At 34.0% G+C, this 20722-nt stretch overlaps 1 protein-coding gene across 3 annotated transcripts in view; it reads right to left on the bottom strand.

The window, feature by feature from the left end:
- Positions 1 to 20722, bottom strand: part of Nckx30C (solute carrier family 24 member Nckx30C) — a 182628-nt gene that overhangs the window by 22109 nt on the left and 139797 nt on the right. For 2 of the 3 annotated variants that reach the window (XM_089106384.1, XM_089106385.1), the window contains exons 5-6: positions 15804 to 15919; positions 1474 to 1610 (exon numbers count right to left, since the gene is read on the bottom strand). In XM_089106384.1, coding sequence (XP_088962510.1) covers positions 1474 to 1610; positions 15804 to 15919 — 253 coding nt within the window. The remainder of the gene's footprint in view (positions 1 to 1473; positions 1611 to 15803; positions 15920 to 20722) is intronic. The other variant, XM_089106386.1, reaches the window with a different exon arrangement.

The raw sequence follows: 20722 nt of genomic DNA, 5'->3' as shown, positions 1-20722 counted from the left end.
TGGATTGCGTGTACAAGTGGGAAGGTAGAATTTTGTAGATCGACTTGGTTTCCTGTACCAAATGAATTTTAATGCTTGGGTTATTCTAGACCTATTCTGCAAGGGTGTTATTACTCCTGTACTAAAAAAGGGAAAAGACGGGGGGCAATGTTCTTCTTACCGCCCGATTACTGTCGCCCTTGTACTGTGCAAGTTATTTGAATTGCTTGTTGTAAATAGGCTTAGTGCTACATGTAACACGCCGGATAACCAATTTGGTTTCAAGAAGGACATGAGTAGAGAACACGCGCATTATATGATTGCTAATTTGTTGATTGACGCCGATGATTCAAATGAGACTTTGTATTTTGTTGGTCACGATGTCAACCGCGCGTTTGACTCCGGTGTGCACCCTCAGATATTGTTGTCGGCTCGGAAGCGTGGCTTGGATAAGTCTATTATACGCGCACTGAGGAATATGTATAGTAATTTAAAATCGCGTGTAAATGTACCGTGTGTTAATGCTTTAACTCTATCTTCTAGTCTTATACCCGTAGAGAAAGGAATACGCCAAGGAGCAAAGAGCACCACCGCTAAAGATTTTTTCAATTATTAATTAACCATGGAAAATTTGATCGAAGCATCCTCTCCACTTCTTTTAACCACACTGTTCTTTGCATAAGAATCTATCATCTAAATATCTTAGTCAAATAAGTATCATCGTGCTAAGTAATTTGCTTACTTTAGAAATCAAGCTCTGTAATTACCACGCTCACTCTTATGACCTTTCTCATAAAGGGGTTTATTCACAATTTTGACGGCATGAATGTGTTTATAATAAAAAAAACATATCTAACACCATTAATATTTATCGAACACAAACTATCGTCGACTTAAAATCATTAAAATATCCTTTACATTTTTAGTGCTTAGAAGGTCTTTATGTCAACTGAGTTCTAATATGCCTTTGACAGTATAACTTTATGAATCAATCAAACCTTATGGGGCTCAAAATACAAAAAAATTAAAAATTAGACTTGGTCCAAGTGGCATCGAAGAGAGTCATTTGTATTTTAGAAAGCTCAATTACTGGTGACGTCGTGAATGTTGCTACCACAGTTTATATAATTATCCAGTATGATCATTCCCTATCTCACCCATTATAAAAACCCGGACCGGGGTGCGAGTGCTCCGGAGAACGTTTTTGCAGATAGAAACATAAGCGGCATCAGATCTTTTCACGGGTAGACAAGTCAGACGCGAAACAATCGGAAACAAGTGGAAACCCGCTATTACGAATAATACACTTTGTAACCATTTCTCATTGATAGACGTAAACACACTGATCCATAAGTGAAGAAAGAAGTGGGAGGAGCTTTTTGTTCGCACCGAGAACGAAGACCAGAAAGGATCTGCGATAAGCTTACTGGATAGTTATATAAACTGTGGTTGCTACACACAGAAAATAGACAATCTGGCAATATAGATATTTACCCGACGCAAACATCAAAAATGTTTGATCCAATTGAAGATGACACAGCCATATCTCCCAGTCCTTTCCTTGCTACAATAACACTGGTAATCAAATCTGGAATTGATGTTCCAGCTGCTAGAAAAGTGAGACCCATTATCTAGAAAAGAGAAGTCTGTTCTTGAAATGCTGAGATGAACTAAATTGAAGTTCTAGGGCTCTTTGGAATTTATGATTAAATTTTGCAAATATTGTTTAAAGCTCCGCCCAAAGAAGTTTGGAGGAAAAACGAGCTTTGAATTTAGATTTTAGGTCTGCCGTTGGTAGCTCCCCATCTCAAGGAGAGGATCATCTGAATCATTTAGGTGCCAGTTTGAACAGTTGCTGGTTTGTAGGAAAAATAAATGTATCAATTTTTTACTGTTTTTTTTTCATGACTATTTGCTTTAGTATGAAGAATACTCTTAATGCCTGTTTTCCCCAAGCAAATTTTGGTATTTTATTTTTCAATTGCCTACGGTTTTAATGCTTCTAAGCAAAACACCAATTTTGCTATTATTCCATAGCTGATATCAGCTAGATCCATCTACTGCACCAAATTTTGAAATTTGCCCCGTATTTTTCTTTAATGTTGAAACATGCGAAAATAGTATTTCTTAATTGAGAGTAGATGATTCTCTAAGTAAAGAAATTTTTATACGAATATACGGGTTTTTATACGAATAGATACATCGAAAGAATTAGATTTCAATGCTGAATTCAAATCTATAACTTTCATCAAGTTTAGTCCTACCCATCAAAAGTTACGAGCCTGAGAAAATTTGCCTGATTTTTGAAAAAAGGGAGAAAAACACCCCCTAAAAGCTATAGAATCTTAATGAAAATAACACCATCAGATTCAGCATATTAGAGAACCCTACTGCAGAGATTTCAAGCTCCTATCTACAAAAATTTGGAATTTTTCATTTTTTTTTTTGCCAGAAGAAAGATCACAGATGCGTTTTTTTTTGTTTTTTTTTTTCACAGGGGTGATCGTATCGACCCAGTGGTCCTAGAATATCGTGGGAGGACTCATTGAAATGGAAATTAAAAGTTCTAGTGCCCTTTATAAGTGACCAAAAAAATGGAGGGCCACTAGGCCCCCTCCCACGCTCATTTTTTTCCCAAAGTCACCTGATCAAAATTTTGAAATAGCCATTTTGTTCAGCATGGTTGAAAATATGATAAATATGTCCTTCAGGATGACTTAATCCCCCGATGTCCCCAGGGGGAGGACTGAAAGTTATGAACTTTACCCAATGTAAACATATAGTATTGGTTATTAGGAAGTATTAAATAAAAAAAACAAGTTTTTTTTTTAACTGAAAGTAAGGAGCGACATTAAAACTTAAAACGAACAGAAATTATTCCGTATATGAAAGGGGCTGTCCCCTCCTCAACGCCTCGCTCTTTACGCTTACTTACTCTTTCCTTACTTTCCGTTAAAAAAACTTGTTTTTTTTATTTAGTTTCTGATCGTTTTTAGTTAATGCAGCTTTTATTTTGGCTTACCGTCACTGAATAAGTAAAACAAAATTTGCATATTAATTTTACTTTTCTTGTGCTAAATGGCCTTCCAATAAACCAAAACCAATACTATACAGAAATACCAATACAGAAATTATTCCGTATATGAAAGGGGCTGTCCCCTCCTCAGCACCTTGCTCTTTACGCTAAATTTTTTTATTGTTTAAAAAAAATAAGAGTTGTGAGAAAGTCAAACTTTAGCGTAAAGAGCGAGGCGTTGAGGAGGGGACAGCCCCTTTCATATACGGAATAATTTCTGTTCGTTTTAAGTTTTAACGTCGTTCCTTACTTTCAGTGAAAAAATCTTGTTTTTTTTATTTAATTTTTGAATGTTTTTGAATTAATGCAGGTTTTGATTTTGGCTCACCGTACATGAATAATTACAACAAAATTTTTATCTTAATTTTACTTTTATTAGGTTAAATGGCTTTCTCGAAACTTGTTTAATTATATTTACGAACGTTTTTATTAGCAATAAATATACTTAACTTACGAATTAACTTACGTAATGAACTTCTATATTAATATATTCTTAATACGTATATTAGGGAATTCACCCCCTAGTCAATACCTTGCTCTTTAAGCTAAATTTCGAATTTTGTTCTTTAAAAATGACCCTTAATCACAAAGGCCGTTAATTAGAATAAATAGCTCTTATGAAAGTACTAAAACATCTGGCTTAAAGAGGAAGGTATTGACTAGGGGGTGAACCCAATCATATACATAATATTTTCTGTTCGTTTTAAGTTGTGATGTTGCTCCTTACTTTCAGTTGAAAAACTTATTTTTTTTATTTAATTTCTGGTCTTTTTTTTAAAGAATGCTGGGAAATCTGGCACCCCCTTCATAGCAATGTCCCTTTCCCCATGAAAGTTCCTTCATGGAAAGATCCTCCCACATAACTCCTAGGATATTCTAGGACCACTGGGTCGATACGATCACCCCTGGGAAAAAAACAACGACAAAAAAAAAAACAAGCATCAGTGATCTTTCTTCTGGCAAAAAAAAGAAAAAAAATGCAAAATTCCACATTTTTGTAGATAGGAGCTTGAAACCTCTACAGTAGGGTTCTCTGATACGCTGAATTTGATGGTGTGATTTTCATTAAGGTTCTATAACTTTTAGGGGGTTACCACGAACTGTTTGATGTATAGAAATATTTTTGTAATTACCAGTTTTTTGCTCTTTACGCAATTTAATGTCTTACAATACTGTGTCTTTTCAAAGATAAATAAAACTGTAAAAAAACAAGTTTTTTTAACTGAAAGTAAGGAGCGACATTAAAACTTAAAACGAACAGAAATTATTCCGTATATGAAAGGGGCTGTCCCCTCCTCAACGCCTCGCTCTTTACGCTAAAGTTTGATTGTTGTTTAAAAAAAAAAAGAGTTGTGAGAAAGTCAAACTTAAGCGTAAAGAGCGAGGCGCTAAGGAGGGGACATCCCCTTTCATATACGGCATAATTTCTGTTCCTTTTAAATTTTAATGTCGCTCCTTACTTTCAGTTAAAAAAACTTGTTTTCTTTGCTTTCTCGAAACCTGTTTAATTTTATTTACGAACGTTTTTATTAGTAATAAATATACGTAACTTTCGAATTAATTTACGTAACGAACCTCTAAATTCTTATATTTTTAATACGTATGGGGGTTCGCCTCCTAGTCAATACCTTGCTCTTTAAGCTAAAGTTTGAATTTTGTTCCAATTCTTTAAAAATGACCCCTTAATCACTAATGCCGTTAATTAGAATAAATAGCTCTTATGAAAGTACTAAATAATCTTTGGCTTAAAGAGCAAGGTATTGACTAGGGTATGAACCCAATCATATACGTAATGTTTTCTATCGTTTTAAGTTTTGATGTTGCTCCTTACTTTCAGTTAAAAACCTTGTTTTTTATATATAATTTCTGTTTATTTAGAGAATTAAAATAATGCTGGGAAATCCGGCACCCCTTTTATAGCAGTGTCCCTTCTCCAATGAAAACTTCCTTCATAGTAAGATTCTCCCACATAACCCCCGACCCACTCCCCCTCCCCCACTACCAGAAAAAAACCCTTCTGAAAACGCCTGTATACTTCCCAATGACGAATAATATATTTTAACATTGGGCACAGTTCATGACTTTCAGCCCTCCTCCCAAGACCTCTGGGTGATTAGGCCATCCTAAAGGACATAATTATCATATTTTCGACCTTGTTGAACAAAATAGTTATCTCAAAATTTTGAACAGGTGATTTTGGGAAAATAATGAGATTGGTAGGAGGCCAAGGTGCCCTCAATTTTTTTGGTCACTTAAAAAGGGCACTAGAACTTTTAATTTCCGTTTGAATAAGCCCTCCCACGATATTCTAGGACCACTGGGTTGATACGATCACCCCTGGAAAAAAAAAAACAACAAACAAATAAACACGCATCCGTGATCTTTCTTCTGGCAAAAAATGCAAAATTCCACATTTTTGTAGATCGGAGCTTGAAACCTCCGTAGTAGGGTTCTCTGATACGCTGAATATGATGGCATGATTTTCATTAAGGTTCTATCATTTTTAGGGGATCTTTCCCCCTTTTTTTCGAAAGTCAGCCAAATTTTCTCAGGCGCATAGGACTAAAGTTAAGGAAATGAGCTGATTTGCAGTCAGCATAAAGATCTGATCTCGTTGACTTATCTAATGATATCAAATTTCTGTTTTTACGAGTTTTCGCTAGTGTTGAGCTGGGTCACTCCTTACATACGATTCGTTTACACCAAAAAATTTGATAAAGACGTTTTCAGGGGGGATTTTGTCTGGTAGTAGGGGGGTGGGTGGGTCGGGGGTTATTTGGGAAGATCTTTCCATGAAGGACGTTTTCATGGAGGAAGGGACATTGCTATGAAGGGGGTGCCGGATTTCCCAGCATTATTTAAAAAAAATCAGAAATTAAATATAAAAAAAACAAGTTTTCCAACTGAAAATAAGGAGTAATATCAAAACTTAAAACGAACAGAAAATATTACGTGTATGATTGGGTTCACCCTCTGGTCAATACCTCGTTCTTTAATCCAAAGATTTTTTAGTACTTTCATAAGAGCCATTTATTCTAAATAACGGCCTTTGTGATTAAGAGGTCATTTTTTAAGAATTTGAACAACATTCGAACTTTAGCTTAAAGAGCGAGGTATTGACTAGGGGGCGAGCCCCCTAATATACGTATTAAAAATATATGAATTTAGAAGTTCGTTACGTAAGTTAATTCGTAAGTTACGTATATTTATTACTACTAAAAACGTTCGTAAATAAAATCAAACAAGCTTCGAGAAAGCCATTTAACCAAATAAAAGTAAAATTAATATACAAATTTTGTTTTAATTATTCATGTACGGTGAGCCAAAATCAAAACCTGTATTAAATCAAAAACATTCAAAAATTAAATAAAAAAAATAAAAAAAAAGTTTTTTTAAACTGAAAGTGAGGAACGATGTTAAAACTTAAAACGAACAGAAGTTATTCCGTATATGAAAGGGGCTGTCCCCTCCTCAACGCCTCACTCTTTAAGCTAAAGTTTGGCTTTCTCACAACTCTATTTTTTTAAACAATAAAAAACTTTAGCGTAAAGAGCGAGGTTTCGAGGAGGAGACAGCCCCTTTTATATACGGAATAATTTCTGTTCGTTTTAAGTTTTAACGTCGTTCCTTACTTTCAGTTAAAAAAAACTTGTTTTTTTTTTAATTTAATTAACTACAGAGACTTGGAATAAAAAATTTAATTAACTTAGGGGATTGAACTCGATTGACGTCCTTGTGCATAGCAGCAGCATCTATTATGGATCCAGAATATTGCGGCATCTCAAAGAATAATCAGTTAAACAGGTAGCGCGCAGTATATTAAATGCAATAAATGATCTCATTTTAGCTGTGGAAAAACTAAGTACTCAATGATTTGAAGAAGACTTTTTTGTGCGTAATTGGTGCGCAAAATTTTTTTCTAAAAATCTGTATTCTGACTAAATTGAAGTCGAAAAATGACAGTCCAAAACAGCCAAATAACAACGAGAAGAACCATGATCAATTTCAAACGAATACTATTTTCCCGAGGGAAAAAGTGTTGACAAAATCACCAGCGGCTCCTGGCGTAGTACCGAGGCTTATGGCTGCTATAGAAAATACAACGGTGGAAACAAAAGACTGCTCAAGTTCTGAACTAAGTTGTCTTATATGTGACGGAACGACAAAAGACAGCCCCTCGTTTGATTGTCATCAATGCTTAATACGCGTTTGATTGTCATCTGCGCTGCAACTGATGCAGACATAGTTTTTGCTCTGCAGAAGACCTTGGGACGATTCTTTCTTTTTACCTGGGAGAATTGCTTAAACTAGGGTAATAAGACCCGCTCAAAATGTCCCAGTACTGATGTATCTGTTCAATGAAGTAGCTTTGTTACTAGTCAAGCCACTCAAACTGAACAAGAGTATCCTCAGTCCCTTCATACAGATGAAGAGACTCATATAACTAATCTTACCCCCGAGCGACGTGTTTGCAGATTTCACATAAGTGGAGGGTGCAGAAAGGCGGAGAATTACACGTTTCTTCATGTTTGCGTGAATTTTTTTAAAGGTAGCTACCCTGACGAGTGTTGTCTTCTGCCACACAAATCTCTGTGTAAAAAGTTTGCTCATGCATTTTGTTTCATGAATTGTTGTCCTAATGTGCATCTCACTTTCCGCAGAAGGAGAAAGCTACGTTTAAAGACTGAATTACGAAGTCCAAAAAATGGGGAGGGAGAAAATGCATCTCTATTGATGCTGGGCTGCCAAAGACGGTCATATCCAGTCCCTGTTATGAGTTTGAATCTCATGCCATCTGTCTTAAATCAGCCAATGCTCATTCCTCCTCCGTCCTACCAGCGCCCCCTCCCCCTCTTGAATCCCTGGAGAAACTGGCAAGAACCAACTTTAGACAGCCTTCAGCCAATCCGTCCGGTCCAACCAACCAACGGGGTTAGAATTTTCAAGAGGGGGATTCCCAACTTGGAACCGATTCAGTTTTGCTGGCAAGCAAATTTGAGATCGCAGTGTAAAGCCTTTAATTCGGACCTATTCATTTCCGAAAATTCTACTGTCAAATGTCAGGTCACTTATGAACAAAATGGAAGAGGTCGAACTATGCTTGAAAAATGAACTTATTGATATTGCTTTTATCTGTGAATCGCGGTCCTCGGCTAAAGAGTATGTTGCATTTGATTGATATCATAACTATTTCAAACCAAGAATGACACCCGATGACATTACAGTAACACATGATGGTGGTGTTGGTATTATTTGTATTTTTTGTATATGGTATTATTTACTATCCACCCCGTGGCCCTTAGCGTAAAGACCTTGTGAATTACTTACTGAATTGCACTGATAATGTACGGATCCTTGTATCCTAACACTGGTATCATAATGAATGGTGACTTTAATGACTCGGATCCCAAATGGATAAGCAATTCACTGTCACATAAGCAGATTGTTAATATGCCAACAAGAGGTAGCCGTATGTTAGATCTCATCTTTAGCAACAGTCCAGAATATTACAATACCCCAGTTACATTACCCCCATTAGGTATGAGTGACCACCTATGTGTTGCTTGGGTACCTAATCATTTTATCCTAAATAGACAAAAACAATAGTGTGGTATATAGGCCCTACATACCTGAGCTAGTAAATCCTTACAAGAAATGGCTAAAAAATTGTGAGTGGCGTGATATCCTCTCATTGTCTGATAATGACGAAATGGCACGTTTATTTGTGAGGAACTGTTCGAAAAATACTCTGAAATTCCCCCCCCTCCCCCCCCCGAAAAAAAAAAATATGAAATCTAATGAAAAACCATGATTTCTCAAGATATTCGGGATCTGATAAAATTGATGAATTAATTGTATTTAACTGGACCTGAGGACGATTTCAAAAGGTTAAGAAATACAATTGTGTACAAAACAAGATGTTCACGTAAGCAGTATGGTTCAAAAATAATAAGCAATCCAGCCCAGGGAAGTTCCATCATACAGTTCAGAATATTATAGGCAAAAAAGTGACAAAGTTGAAGTTAGAGATAATGATGGTAAACCCCTACAACCTAATGAGATTAATGATTTTTTGCATCAATTTGTAAAATTCATCCGCGACTATCAATATTACCACCTAATGACTCAGTTTCAAATATCCCTATCCTAGAGATTAGTTCAGTTGTTAAAAGTTGAAGGCACTTGATCCTCGTAAATCTAGGTACCCAAGTGAGATATCAATTAAATTGATTATTGAGTGTGCTAATCTTTTATCTACTCCTTGAACGACAATTTTTAAACAATGTTTTATTGATGGTGTTTTCCCTAGTATTTGTAAACAGGCGTATGTTACTCCAATCCCCAAATGTAATTCCCCTAAAGATGTCACTGATATGAGGCCGATTTTAAAAACACCGGCTCTTTCAAAAGTGTTATGAAATGTATGTTTGATTGTTTATTTGAGGACATAAAAGATAACCTAGATCCCCAGCAATTTGTATTTAGACCCGGGCATAATACTGTTCATTGCTGGTTGCATTGTTGGATGCCACCCTTAAACATTTAAAAAAAATGGGGCTAATGTTGATGCATTATTTGCTGATATAGTTAAGGCTTTTGATAGTCTTGACCATAATGTAGTGAGGGAAGAAGCAAGGGTCTTGGGTGCCTGTCCATTTGTTGTACGTATGCTTGCGAGTTTTTTTCTTTAAAGATCTCAGTGTGTCCAACTCCCCGATCATGAGCCATCTGGATTCTGGATGTTTAGATGTTTTTTGCGGTTCACTACAAGGGACTAAATTAGTCCTACTTTCTTTTCTAGTTGTTTTTAATAATATTTTAGCAACCGTTCATGAGCATTTTATGTTTGCTGATGATTTGACTGTTTTATCACCGCAACTAAGCCCTCTGATTACTGAACAGGTCTGATTAATGACCTAAAAGCTGAATTCAGAAAAGTAAAACTGACGGTCAGCGAAACTAAGAGCTCTTATATGACTTTTTTCTTCCTAAAGGTTGACAACCACTCCTCTCTCATTTCCCTACGGCCGACAAAGAAAACTTAAAATACTTGGAGTACTTTTGGACGAAGATTAAAGATGGAACTCGCACGTTGACTATCTGACTTAAAAAGGGTCCTCACTTTTACATTCATTTTCCAACCTGAAGAGATTTGGTACGCCCACTGAGGTTTTAAAGTTTGTTTTCTACAGCTACGTTAGACCTTCTCTTGAGTATGCATGTCCAGCTTGGCATCCGGATTTGATGAAAGGTCAATCAGACAGAATTGAGATGATACAAAAAAGAGCTCTAAAAATTATACTTGGACATAACTATTCAACATATGATGATGCACTAAAAGAACTCAACTTGAATTCACTTGATAGTCGTAGACATGAGTTGAAATATCAGTTTGGACTAAATTGTTTGAATTCCCCAGATCATCTTGGTCTACTACCAGACCTCGAGAGCCCCCCTACTGAAGAACCAGTTACTAGACTCCGACAAATAAGAAATAATTGTCCACAGTTAATGACTTATCCAGCCTCTAGTACCGAGAGATATTGCAAATCATTTGTCCCTTATTTCATTCGGTATTTGAATAATATTATCTTAATAATGTTTTTTTTTTTTTTTTTTTTTTTTTTTTTTTTTTTTTTTTATTATTTATCTTTATTATTATTATTATTATTAAATGAATTGATGAGAGATTGATTGATTTTTTGTTGTTGTTTTGTAGTGTTTGTATGTAATTTGTGTGGGTTGTTTTTTAGTGTATATACCCGCCCAGTCGCAAGTGCTGTTTGGTATCTTTCTTGGGGCGGGTATTGGCATATTTGTTAAATGTATTTTTATGTTAAATAAAATGAATTGAATTCAAAAATTGAATTGAATTGAATTGAATTCAATAATGTTTGATGCATTTTATTTCAGGCATTTGATGCATTTTATTTCAGGTATTTGCCTTTGAGTGTTTTTGAATGTACCAACCATTTATATATTTAATATTCTGATATATTCTGTATAACCGGTCACTATTTTAACTGTGAAAATCGATTCTTGACTTATATTAAATTCTTATTGAATGATTTTAATTTATTCACCTTGAAAACTTTAATTTGCTGCCTTAATTTTTGTGTTGCTATTTATTTAATTTTTTTTTTGATTTTTTGATCCTTGTTTTGGGTCTCTTTTATGTGTCATGAAATGGTCATGTTAGCTCCAGCTATTGTAGGGAAAAAAGTACATTCTATTCTATAACATACTATATTTAAAGTTTTGACTTCTTAAAATTCTTATAACTGTCAGGGAGCTCAAAAGATTGATTCAAAAGATTTTACGGATCTCTATTGTGTAGATCCCCAGGAAAGAGCTCAATAATTATTTCTTTCCTAATAGATGTTTATGAAATCTAAATTTGCAAACTGGCAAAACCCAGCTAAATTCATCAAATTAACATTTTGAGCATAAGTTCATTAGCTGAAGTATTTTTGCTTTCGGTGATTTTCCTCAATTCCTCTAATGTTTAAGAATTTAAACGTGTCGCTTAGAACGACATTTGGAAAGGAGAGGGTTAATGGAAAGGAGAGGGTGAATCTTTTTATCTTTTTCTAGACAACGAGTTTGAAGATGGTCTCCAAAGTAACAAAAAGATAAAAATGAATGTTGCTAGAGGTCAAACATCTGTAGGACGTACGAATTTAGTTCTATATGCCTGGAGGATTTTAGTTGGTGACATGAATATTTTGGAGTTCCGGAGTTTGGAGTTTCTGGAGTTTTTGGAGTTTCCGGAGTTTCTAGTAATACAGGAGTTTCGGAAAACTGTGGATTAGTGAGGGAACTTTAGGCCCCTTCATGGTTTTGACCTAATACAAGACCTTAAGAGGTGACACAATTTTTGTCCCATATTTTCTCTAGATATGCTTATACTTGATATTAAAAAAGCTTCAGAGGAACAGGACCCAAAGGGGGAGTGAAAAAAAATGGTTTAATTATGGAAGATACCATTTTTTCCCCCTCATTTCCTGAACTAATATTTTGATTCTAAAGCTTTTAAATTTAGGACACAGAAAAAATGTAGGAACATTAATATACATATTGCTCATTTTGTTCAGCATTGAAATATTGAACTGTTAAAATAAATAAGCAATACTAAAGAGTCAAATTAACGACTTTGTCAGCAAAAATTCAAACATTAATAATCTTTTGATTCTTAAAGACAACTACACTTTCTTAAGTTGTATGGTGCTATATGTTTTAGATTTTATTTTGCTGACAATTATGATGAAAACAAGATCGGTTTTCTTCATTGTTACAATTTATAAAAAAGAAAAGTTGAAAAAATATATATTTTGTTGCCAAATATACTTGGTGCTTTCCTGTTTTTGAATTCAAATAGTAACTTTTCAAACACTACACCCTTGAACGCTTTTGAGTTAGTCTGAATTTTTGGGGCGATTTTATCAAAAAAGAGAAGTTACATTTCTCGAATCGAGACAAATTTACAGAAAATAATTCAATCCTATTAAATGACCCATACAGATATCTGAAAAGTTCTAACCTTCAAAACTAATTTAAGTCTATACTCGAACAACCCTTTAAAATTATTAAATAAAAAAAAACAAGTTTTTATAACTGAAAGTAAGGAGCGACATTAAAACTTAAAACGAACAGAAATCATTCCGTATATGAAAGGGACTGTCACCTCCTCAAAGCCTCGCTCTTTACGCTTAAGTTTTTTATTGTTTTGAAAAATAAAGTTGTGAGACAGAGTCAAACTGTAGCTTAAAGAGCGAGGCTTTGAGGAGGGGACAGCCTCTTTCATATACGGAATAATTTCTCCTCGTTTTAAGGTTTAATGTTGCTCCTTACTTTTAGTGAAAAAAACTTGTTTTTTTATTTAATTTCTGAACGTTTTTGAATGAATGCAGCTTTGATTTTGGCTCACCGTACATGAATAATTAAAACGAAATTCGCATGTTAATTTTCCTTTTTTTGGCTAAATGGCTTTCTCGAAATTTTGCTCTGTATATATTTTTTTTTCAACTTTTCTTTTTTATAAATTGTAACAATGAAGAAAACCGATCTTGCTTTCATCATAATTGTCAGCAAAATAAAAACTAAAACATATAGCACCATACAACTTAAGAAAGTGTAGTTGTCTTTAAGAATCAAAAGATTATATCCCTTCCCTCAAGTAAGCAAAATTTCGAGAAAGCCATTTAGCCAAAAAAAGGAAAATTAATATGCGAATTTCGTTTTAATTATTCATGTACGGTGAGCCAAAATCTGCCCAAAATTTTGCCCTTCCCCCAAGAATTTATATATTCGTATGTTTTTATTATGTACCTACATTAGAGAGTTCGCTCCCTAGTCAATACCTCGCTCTTTATGCTAAAGTTCGAATTTTGTTCGAATCAAAAACCCCTGAATCACAAAGGCCGGTTAATTAGAATAGATAGCTCTTTTGAAAGCACTAAAAAAACTTTATTGTAAAGAGCAAGGTATTTACTAGGGGGTGAACCCCCTCATATACGTAATAATTTCTGTTCGTTTTAAGTTTTTAAGTTGCTCCTTACATTCAGTTGAAAAAAACTTGTTTTTTATTTAATTTCTGATCGTTTGTTAAATAATAATGGGAAATCCGCCACCCCCTTCATAGAAATATCCCTTTCCCCAAGAAAACATCATTCATGGAAAGATCCTCCCCCGTAACCCCTACTTCGACCCTGACCCCCCACCAGAAAAAAATTCTTCCTGAAAACGCCTGTATACTTCCCAATAACCAATACTATATGTAAACAATGGGCAAAGTTCCCTTCCCCCGGGAACTGTGGGGTATTAAGTCATCCTCAAAGACATATTAAGTAGATTTTCGACTGTGCTGAACAAAATGGTTATCTCAAAATTTTGATAGGGGGACTTCGGGAAAAAAATGAGCGTGGGAGGGCGCCAAGCTGCCCTCTAATTTTTTTTATCATTTAAAAAGGGAACTAGTACTTTTAGTGTCCGTTTGAATGAGCCCTCTCACGATATTCTATGACTACTGGATCGATACGAGCACCCCTGGAAAAAAAAACAAATAAACATGCATTCGTGATCTTTCTTCTTGCAAAATAAAATACAAAAGTTTACATTTTTCCAGATAGGAGCTTGAAACGTCTGCAGTAGGGCTTTGTAATGTACTAGATCTGATGGTGTAATTCTCATTAAGATTATATGACTTTTAGGGGTTGTTTCCTCCTTTTTTCGAAAATCAGCTAAATTTTCTCAGGTCCGCAACTTTTGGTGGATAAGACTAAAGTTAATCAAACTTATTTATTTGAAATCAACATCAAAATTTTATTCTTTTGATAAAAAATTTTCTTACTTACATTTCGTTACCACGAACTGTTTGATATTGAAGTTTTATAAAGCCATATTGTAACCTCTCTGGCGGGTAATTAATATCGGCCCTTTAGTCAGAATTTTCTAGACACGTTTACAGGTAACAAGTCAGGTAATTTCAAAGATATTAGAAGCTCCGTTTTGAGGATAATTCAACGTCATTTTATCGCCACTAAAAAATGTCTACATTCAGCAAGAAATTATATTTGATTCATTTTGTAAAATTCACTTCTTATTTTGTGATTAATTCCCAGTTTTTTATTAACTCCCTTATTGGCCTACGTTTTAAATACTTTACACACTTTCTGGCTTACATAAAACATGAAAAGTGGAAAATATTGGATGCACTTTTTTAACAGATTTGCATTTGCAGGAATGCAATATACTGTTTGGCTTATTAAGGTGTTTTTTTTTTAATAGATAATATTTTTTCATAGATTTGGGTATTTTCTGACTCTTTAACAATTTCCTGCAGAGGGAAAATTTTGCTACTTGATGATTGGGTAAGATATAAACTGTATGTATTTGAGATGCCCTTTTGAGATGTCAAAAGGGAAACCTTTTTTGTCGCGCAAAAACAAGGAATAGACTAGGGAGCTTAGATTTTAAAGAAGTCTTTAAAATCTGGTCTTTAAAGTCTTTAAAAGGGTGTAAAGAGAGAGGTTTTGAATAGATTGGGATGGTGGAGGAGCGTGTGTAGCTGTGTTGGTCTCAGGCGGCTTGGTGATGCGGTTAGTAGTGGTAGTAGTAGTAGTAGTATATTTGTACGTTTTTGTTTGAGATTTCAATTATAAAGCATTGGAAGCGCTGATTAGACCAAGTAAGGTGTAATCACTATGCAGAAATTTTGGAAATTGCCTGTATGTGATTTTTTCAATAAATAATATATTTTGTTGACATTTTCATTGAAAATTTATGCCCATTTTATGAGACGGTGAGTTATATTTAAGAAATTGTGTGGCTATATTTGCTCGGTATGTTTTTTTTTCATTTATCATCTTTGCAAATAATTTGGAATAATTATCCAATATCTATTTGTTCTTGTGATAATGTCTGTATTTGTTATAATTTAAACAGCCAAAATAAAGAAGTCCCACATTTTTTATTCTTTCTCTTTTCTTTTAAAGCCAATTTTAGAAATATATATTTCGCTAAAAGTGGAATTTTTGTTATGAAACTACCTCTTATATAAACAATTATTAAAAAAGAATATTTTATAATTTTATAAGACTCTTTTTATATACTTGCTTTGTAAATGAAAGAATTTCATGTAATGAACGAAACACATATAAAACCCAATAATTATCCAAGGATAGTCAGAAATAACTTTGAAAACAATTAAAAGAGCTTTTGAAACTAGAGACAAAAAGGCAATACAAACCTCTGGGGGAATTTTGAAAGTTTCTCCTATCAGATTTGCCCACCAGACCATGAGATAAGAAAATACTGCAATCCACATTATACTTCCACTGAAAGTTACATAGTAGAATTTTTTTCCTGAAAATGAAAAAAAAGGAGTAGGCTAAGCACTTAAATAGAATTTAGGTGATACATATATCAATTGCGATAATATTACGAAGGTACTAAGCGATATGTCTGTCAATTTGCAATTGTAACTGAAAAGACTGAGTAAACTGAAAAAAAAAATTCCTCAACTGTGGGATTTTCTACACCATTATAACAACATATAAGTAGGTGGTACAAAGACCAGCTGGAATAAGTAGCTAATCTGCTAATCTGCACATATCAACTGTGATAAGTTAAAAGGTACAAAGTGATGTGTTTGTTAATCAATATAATTGATCCCTCCCCTTTTAAACTTGACCAATAAGATCAATCGGTTCGACCTTTTTTCCCATTGTTTTCTTTGAATTTAAAATACATAACATGCAATTTTTCTTTCAAAATTCTTTTCAAGATGAATTGTGTACCTTTTTTAACTTGCGGAAATATTCAGAAGGTAGATTTTTGATTATTAAAAAAAAACAGAATATTTAATATGTGTTAAAACCATAAACAGAATATTGCCATTAATATGATGAAATATTATTAATAGTCAAAAATCCTTTTCCGGTTTTTAATTAAATATGAGAATACTCTTTTTAAATATATGACCTAAGGTTTAACACCACATCAAGTCCCATCTTTTAAAAGGAAGTAGAAAAATCGCAAACCGGTAGGAGTCTAATGGTTCAAAAGATTTTTAGTGGTAGTTTATTTCAAGCGATTTATCAGAGTTCGGGGTCGCGGGGGGGGGGGGGGTACAAAAACCTTTACAAAAGTACATCAAAATGGTTTACATACTTTTTTTTTACTTTTTTATGATTCAGACAATTTTTTTTAGGGGGATTCAAACCCGGTACCCCTCCCCCCTGGGCACGTTATTGGTGCCTAACATCATTTTTTGTATGTAAAATTCTACTTTAGCTACTTTTGGCTATCTTGGAAAGGGTTTAGTTTAGGAAAATTAAATTTTCAGGGATGAAGGCTGAAGTATGTTCCGGGGAGGTATTTTGAAGTACCTACCTCCACTCCTTCTCCCTCTAGAGGGTCCTGACCTTTAATGACCTTTAAAAATTTGTGTGGTATAAAAATGTTTCGTTGCAAAATTGATCTTCTCCTTAAATTGAGTACAACAAAATTGTTTTCAGCTTCACAACATTGGTCAATCTTAATTTATAAGCTTGTAAAGATTTGCAAATGCATTTCCTAAATTTTGAAAAAAAACAACAACATTGATATAGCTTAAAATTCTACTCAAATCACAGGAATTGTGTTTTCAGAACTAAAGCCAGAGAAAAAGAAATTGATAACTGAAAATTAAGGTAAAATACTGCTTGTCAAAATTTCAATAGGTATAGACCTGTCAAGTAGGCGAATTTCAGGACCCTCAAGAGGGAGGAGTGGACGTGGGTACTTCAAAATACCTTCCCGGGACATATTTTAGCCTGTTGACCCATTCCTGAAAGTTTCATTTTCATGACCTTACCCCTTTCCAAGATAGCCAAAAGTAGCTAAAGTAGAATTTTACCAAAGAAACTGTTTAGATGCTGTGAGAAAACTAGGTAATGGTTTAGCTCTTTTGCAATACTGTATTTTATACCTAAAGTTTTTAAATCTATTTTCATTTATTTTAGTTGTGCAACTCCTAAAAACTGCTTGAAAAATCCCAATCATAAATAAAAATTGATAAAGTAATAAATATTTAATAATATCGACCAATTTTTTAAAACATGAGGCCAGCAGTTAAGGAAACGTAAAGTAAAAGGATTAAAAAGAAATATGGTGGCATTTTCTTGTCTTCCCAAATTTATTTCTTAAAGAAAGATGGTCACAAGGTGAAAAAATAAGGCTTCTCATGGGAGCCATACTTGTTAAACCGGACACAAAAATGGAAACTGTGTTTGGCTGGTGCTAAATGAAAATTAAATGCAATTCAAATAAATCTAGCGCTCAATTGTTTTGATGATGTATTACAAACGTAATGCGCTATGTATTCAAAAATGAATAATAATCTGCTAGTTAACTTGGTTAACAGAATTCTTATCTGACACTTAGCTTCCACCAAAATTAATATTCTTTGTGCAATTATCTTGGATAAAAAAAAAAAGATGTAGTGGAAATTTTGAGTGGGTGTTGATAATGATCTATGGAAATGATGATGGTGGTAGTGAATACGATAATGACAACTATTTTTGTGATAGTTGTCTTAGGGGTGGTTGTGTTGGTAATGATAACGGTGCTGATGACGATGGTGGGGATATAGGTGAAGGTTGTGTGAATATAGTCAATACGGTGAATATAAAAATTTGTAATCAATTTTGCCCAAATGTTTTTGTCTAACTAAACAAAACTTTTTGAAGAATTTTGAATCGTCAGAAAGGCAAAAAGCTTCAAGCTTCAAGCTAGAAAACGAAAACTCTCAGATCTTGGTGACATGATGCATATTTTTTCCTGTTTTTATAAGTACACTTTCTCTCCTCTCAGTAACACACACAATCACTTTTAAATAGCTTTTGACGTATTTGTTATTCCCCCACCAATAGCCAACCACTTTACAAATATAAAAAAATTTTCGGAGCACTGACTTTGAGCACAAAGAACACTCTTGCTCTTAAAAGTTTAATGGGAGCGGCCCTACTCCTGTCTGTGGTAATCTCTATTTGTTTTATTAGTTATTTATTTTAATTTCTCTTTGTTTTAGGATTTATTTATTCATGTTTAGGAATATCTGCCATCTATATGCTTGATGTGATTGTTATTTTAATTTCTGTTGCTTCGGTTTTCACAAAGTCATCGATAGTATATTTGTTTTGTTTTAAGTATGAAGTATAATATAACTTTTTTTTCTGCTCGTATTAGATTTTAATATGGCTTTTTACTTTTCTTCGAAAGACACCTTTGAAAAAATTAAAAAAACACATCTTAAGATAATTTCTTAAACCACATTTCTATTATTAATTCGTCTTTTATTGCCATAGTTTTATCATTAGTTTATATGGGGTATATTTCAATTTTTTTGTTTTTCTACATAAGAGTTAAAACGTTGGACTGTAAACATTTTGGGCCAATTTTGAATATTCAGTAAACAAATTTTGATCAACAGTAGTTTTGAGCAACAAACTTTCAATAATGATTTTATTGTAGAATTTTGGGATTATTATTTACAAGAACTGATTTTTACCTAATTTTAGTATTCTATATGGCTGAGGCCATCCTGATCCTTATTCTCCAGACACCCTTGAATATATACGTAGGCTATCTTAATCTACCTTTTTATTAAAAACACATTTTCGTGTTGTATTTGTTATGAGAGTTTCTTTGTTTAGGTGGATGTATTTCAAGGTTATTTATTAAAAATAGTTTATTATGTTTGTTAAGAAAGTAGACGTCAGGAATAAATACAACCAGACCTTTTCCACGATTTTTGTCTTAACCGAGTTTCTCTTTGTCTTGAAGTTTTAGTTGAGGTGTCTACAAGGTCAATCAGTGTAATCAGCGTCAATCAGCGTAAGAAAACCTGATTTTTTTGCAAAAAAAGTCACTATAACTGCATGTTTCTTCCAGAATTTATTGTTATCATTAAGGCTCCCTATGTTCAGTCTGTGAAATCCTTCACTTTCATTTACCCAGTTCCAAATGTCACATGTAGATAGGACCAATATTCAAAACATTCCAATATTCAATATTCAATATTCAAAACGACCAATATTCAATATTCAAAACATTTTTGTGCCCCTGGTCTACCTTGCTCTTTCTTGTAAGTTACACACCTGTCAGAGACGGAATAATCTCAAGTCCATTCTCAGACATCATAAACCAATACAGCCTAAATTAGTTTCAAATTTGTTTTCAAACAGTTCGCGCTAACGAACTGTAAGTAAGGAGTGACCCGGCTCAATAGTAACCGAAACTCAAAAAACATAATAGTAACTCGAAACATAAAAAATGGAATTTTGATACCAATAGATGCATCAAGTGAATTGGGTTTCTATGCTGATTTGAAATTTATATGTTTCATCAGGTTTAGTCTTACCCTTCAAAAGTTACAAGCATGAGAAAATTTGCCTTATTTTCGAAAAAAGGGGTAAACACCCCCTAAAAGTCATAGAATTTTATTGGGAATCATACTATCAGATTCAGCATATTAGAGAACCCTACTGTAGAGGTTTCAAGCTCCTATCAGCAAAAATGTGGAATTTTGTATTTCTTGCCAGAAGAAAGATCGCGGATGCCTGTTTATTTTTTTTTTTTTGTATATTTTCTCCAGGGGTTATATTGACCCAGTGGTCCTAGAATGCCACAAGAGGGCTCATTTTAACAGAAATTAAAAGTTCTAGTGCCCTTCTTAAGTGACCAACAAAATTGGAGGGCAACTAGGTCCCCTCCCACGCTCATTTGTTTCCCAAAGTCACCTTATCAAAATTTTGAGATACCCATTTTGTTTAGCATAGTCGAACAATCTAGTAACTATGTATTTGAGGATGAATTAATCCCCCACAGTCCCCAGGGGAAGGGCTGCAAGTTATGAACTTTGCCCATTTTTTACATATACTATTGGTTATTGGGAAGTATACAGACGTTTTCAGGGGGAATTTTGTCCGGTGGAGGGGGGTCGGAAGTCGGGGGTTACGTGGGAAGATCTTTCAATGGAGGAATTTTCATGGGAAAAGAGAATTTTCATGAAGGGGGTGCTGGTCTTTCCAGCATTATTTAAAAAACAATCAGGAATTAAATAAAAAAATAATTTTTTCAAGTGAAAGTAAGGAGCAACATTAAACCTTAAAACAAACAGAAATT

This window comes from Artemia sp. Qi Xiang Cuo, chromosome 20 (genome assembly GCF_049724085.1).
Source record: "Artemia sp. Qi Xiang Cuo chromosome 20, ASM4972408v1, whole genome shotgun sequence".
Lineage (NCBI taxonomy): Eukaryota > Metazoa > Arthropoda > Branchiopoda > Anostraca > Artemiidae > Artemia > Artemia sp. Qi Xiang Cuo.
The sequence above is the reverse complement of the archived record's forward strand: the minus strand, read 5'-3'. Positions and strand labels throughout refer to the sequence as shown.